The 2,845-nt window shown below is 52.0% G+C and overlaps 2 protein-coding genes across 2 annotated transcripts in view; both read left to right on the top strand.

Moving 5' to 3' along the window:
* Positions 1 to 367: 367 nt before the first annotated feature.
* On the top strand, positions 368 to 618 carry ISF_10033 (hypothetical protein; the record flags this gene model as incomplete). The annotated part of the gene is made up of 2 exons (XM_018853630.1): positions 368 to 559; positions 583 to 618. The coding sequence occupies 2 exons, from the start codon at positions 368 to 370 to the stop codon at positions 616 to 618; spliced, it is 228 nt and encodes a 75-aa protein (XP_018699179.1).
* Positions 619 to 1,679: 1,061 nt separating this feature from the next.
* Positions 1,680 to 2,845, top strand: part of ISF_10034 (Ankyrin repeat-containing domain protein) — a gene marked incomplete at both ends in the record, with an annotated part of 1,990 nt that continues 824 nt past the window's right edge. The window contains one exon of the mRNA XM_018853631.1: positions 1,680 to 2,817. Within this exon, the coding sequence (XP_018699180.1) occupies positions 1,680 to 2,817 (1,138 nt within the window). The remainder of the gene's footprint in view (positions 2,818 to 2,845) is intronic.

Below are 2,845 nucleotides of genomic sequence, written 5' to 3' on the forward strand. Positions count from 1 at the left end.
CTCCCCAAGCCATAGCCGAGTTGGAAAAGTAGCCTCCGGAAGGGCGAAGATACTGTAGGCATAATGAATGATTAATAGGCAGTATCAACAGTGATTGCTTTGGATAAGGCGATACACCAGTCTAAGTACGCGAATCTAGCACTCGCTGGAGGAAGCTAGCGCTGTGGCGGGCCCTACCTGACGGCTAGCCTCCAGCATGCTAGGCTTCCCACTCGTGCCGCTCCAGCTCCCCACCAGTTTTGTTTAACTCCCGCATCAGGCAAACACCTTCTTCAATTCTAGTTACTTTATTTTAAAAATGTACTGGAGAGTCTTACTGCGAAAGCAGCTCTATTCGACTAGCATGCTTCCTCGTCGATATCGTCGCATGCGAGGCCAGCTGGCAATATTACGGGCCGCTCAGAGAAGGCTTCAGCAGCGGCTGCTCGCCACTCTGTCGCAGAACTACGCCTTAATCGTTTCTATGCAGGAGCTCAAGCGCCAACTTAGCCAGCAAAAACTGGCCAAGGACGAAGAGATTCGAAGACTCGGTCTAGAGATAAGCGCTCTCCGTCATCTCGTGAGTACTAGGGCCCTTTACAGCGACAATTCACTTACATTGTCAGACCCCTCTTCTAGTGGTTCAAGACAGCCGGTATCGTCGTCCGAGGGAGCAACAATAGACAAAAGATGAATTTATTAGTGGTTAAGCTGGCTTTCTATTCCTACCAAGTTCAAGTCCTGGCCTTTTCAGATTGAGTTCCGTCTGCCTCCATTTCTGGTATCATAGCTAATAAATGCGCCGGATTTGGCCGGTAACGGTGGGAGAGTTTGTAAGTAGTTACCTTTCGGCTGAGTCTGCTTGCAAATTGGATCGTCTGCTGTAACTATATTCTCATTTTCAGTAGGCAATAAGTGCTGCATCTTGTAGTCATTGAACATCGGGTCCAGTCGCGCGACGGCGCCGCGACTGTAGCCAGGCGGCCCCATCATCCTACCCACTTCATTAAACACGCTCTACCCAGGAATGGGCGGCCACGATGGCAAAGAAAGAGTAAAACCAAAACATTGCGTAGATGCTTGGCAACACGCTGTACGGTAACCGCCTAAGTTTATAAAGATCATGCTGCTTTATCATGAGCTGGTAGTAACGATGAGTAGACCTTGTACCTTATGCTAGCACAAATGCCCCCTATTCGAGCCAACAGAGTTGGATTCAGTTAGCACTACCTACCCATTTTTGAGAAAGCACGAATTTGACGAGGAAGCAAAACTCGTTGGAGTTGGGGGGTGGCGCGGTACCTGAAAATTAGGTGGCGGGACAGCGTCCGCTCGGCCATGAAGAAAACGGTACCGCCCAGTGAAGCTGAGCGCCAATGTTAGAACTCGGTGGTGGATCACAAACAAGGCTGGCACGGGTCTCGGCCATCGGAGTGGGTGCTGTGGTGAACGGAGGTCTGTGGGGCCGAATGGGCCGCTCATAATCTTGCCGCCCGGGGTTGGTGGTTTGCTCGGCTGAAGTCTGGGCTATGAATACGGTTGGTTGCTTCTAACCGCCAACTTAGTAGGATGGGTGAATACTTCGTATTACTACTGAGACAAAGACAGGGTTCAGATACCTACCCCTGGCTACAGAACAAATATTATAACATGGCCTCGCTCAGCCAAATTTGAGAATCATCTTGCAGCAACTTTCCAAGATGGCGACTTTGTCACTACTTCCCCCTGAGCTATTGTCTATTATCCTTTCTTTTTTGTCTGTTCGGGATATTGCCGCTGCAATACAAGCACACCGCATATTCTATAACTTTCGGGCATTTCTTCTATCTGAAGATGCGAGGCATGAGCATAGAGCTTTGCTGTGGGCATCCACGAGAGGCAACTGTGAGCTGGCTCTAGCCTCTATTAAGGCTCACAAAGCCCTACAGCGGCCTCTTGCCGGCATTTTTGATGGCTGGGGGCAGTCTCCTCTCATAATTGCTGTTCAATGTGGTCAACTCCTTGCAACCGACCTCCTGCTAAATGCGGGCTTCAACCCAGACGAAAAATGGGACGACGATATGTCGCCGTTGCATTGCGCCGTTAGAGCTGGCAACTATAAAATTTGCCAACGTCTCCTGGAAGGAAAAGCAGACAAAGACATTTCCGACGAGCACGGCGCCAGGCCCCTCCACTTTGCAGCTCAGGAAGCCAGCGCCGACATTGTTAAGCTTCTTCTCAGCTTCGGCGCCAACGCAGATGCCATAGACAATGACGGCGCCACACCATTGATCGAGGCTGTCAGATGCGGCAATGCGCCGGCGGCTCATGCGCTTTCGAGCTACACTTTGAATATGTCGGCCCGAAATTCTTTCGGTTCGACAGCCATGGCCTATGCTGCTGCCGCAGGCGATGTCTCCATCATTCGCCAGCTGTTGTTGGTCGGTGCGGAGTCTGACACGCCGAACCTGGATTTCGCTACACCCTTGCATCTTGCAGCGCAGCATGCCAATACCGAGGCCCTCCATATTCTGATTGATGGAGGTGCAGATGTTAATTCTCGGGATCGAACGTCAGAGACCCCGTTGCATAAGGCATCGTATGCCGGCAGCAGCGCCTGCGTGCGAGCGCTCTTAGACCACGGTGCCGATTGCAATGCAGGTACCCAGTCGGGCATGACTGCACTGATGTACGCCGCTATGCAACGAGATCTTGGCGTTGCGCGGGAACTCTTAGAGCGCGGGGCTGACGCGAGCAAGACGAGCCACGACGGGCTTACAGCCTATACCTACGCGGCTATGGTCGAGAATATAGAAACCGCTCGGCTTCTACACAGCTGTACTCCACTCAGTATAGTTGGTCGGTCCTCCGCCCGCCATCATCGCGG

This window comes from Cordyceps fumosorosea, assembly GCF_001636725.1.
Source record: "Cordyceps fumosorosea ARSEF 2679 chromosome Unknown scaffold_170, whole genome shotgun sequence".
Classification (NCBI taxonomy): domain Eukaryota; kingdom Fungi; phylum Ascomycota; class Sordariomycetes; order Hypocreales; family Cordycipitaceae; genus Cordyceps; species Cordyceps fumosorosea.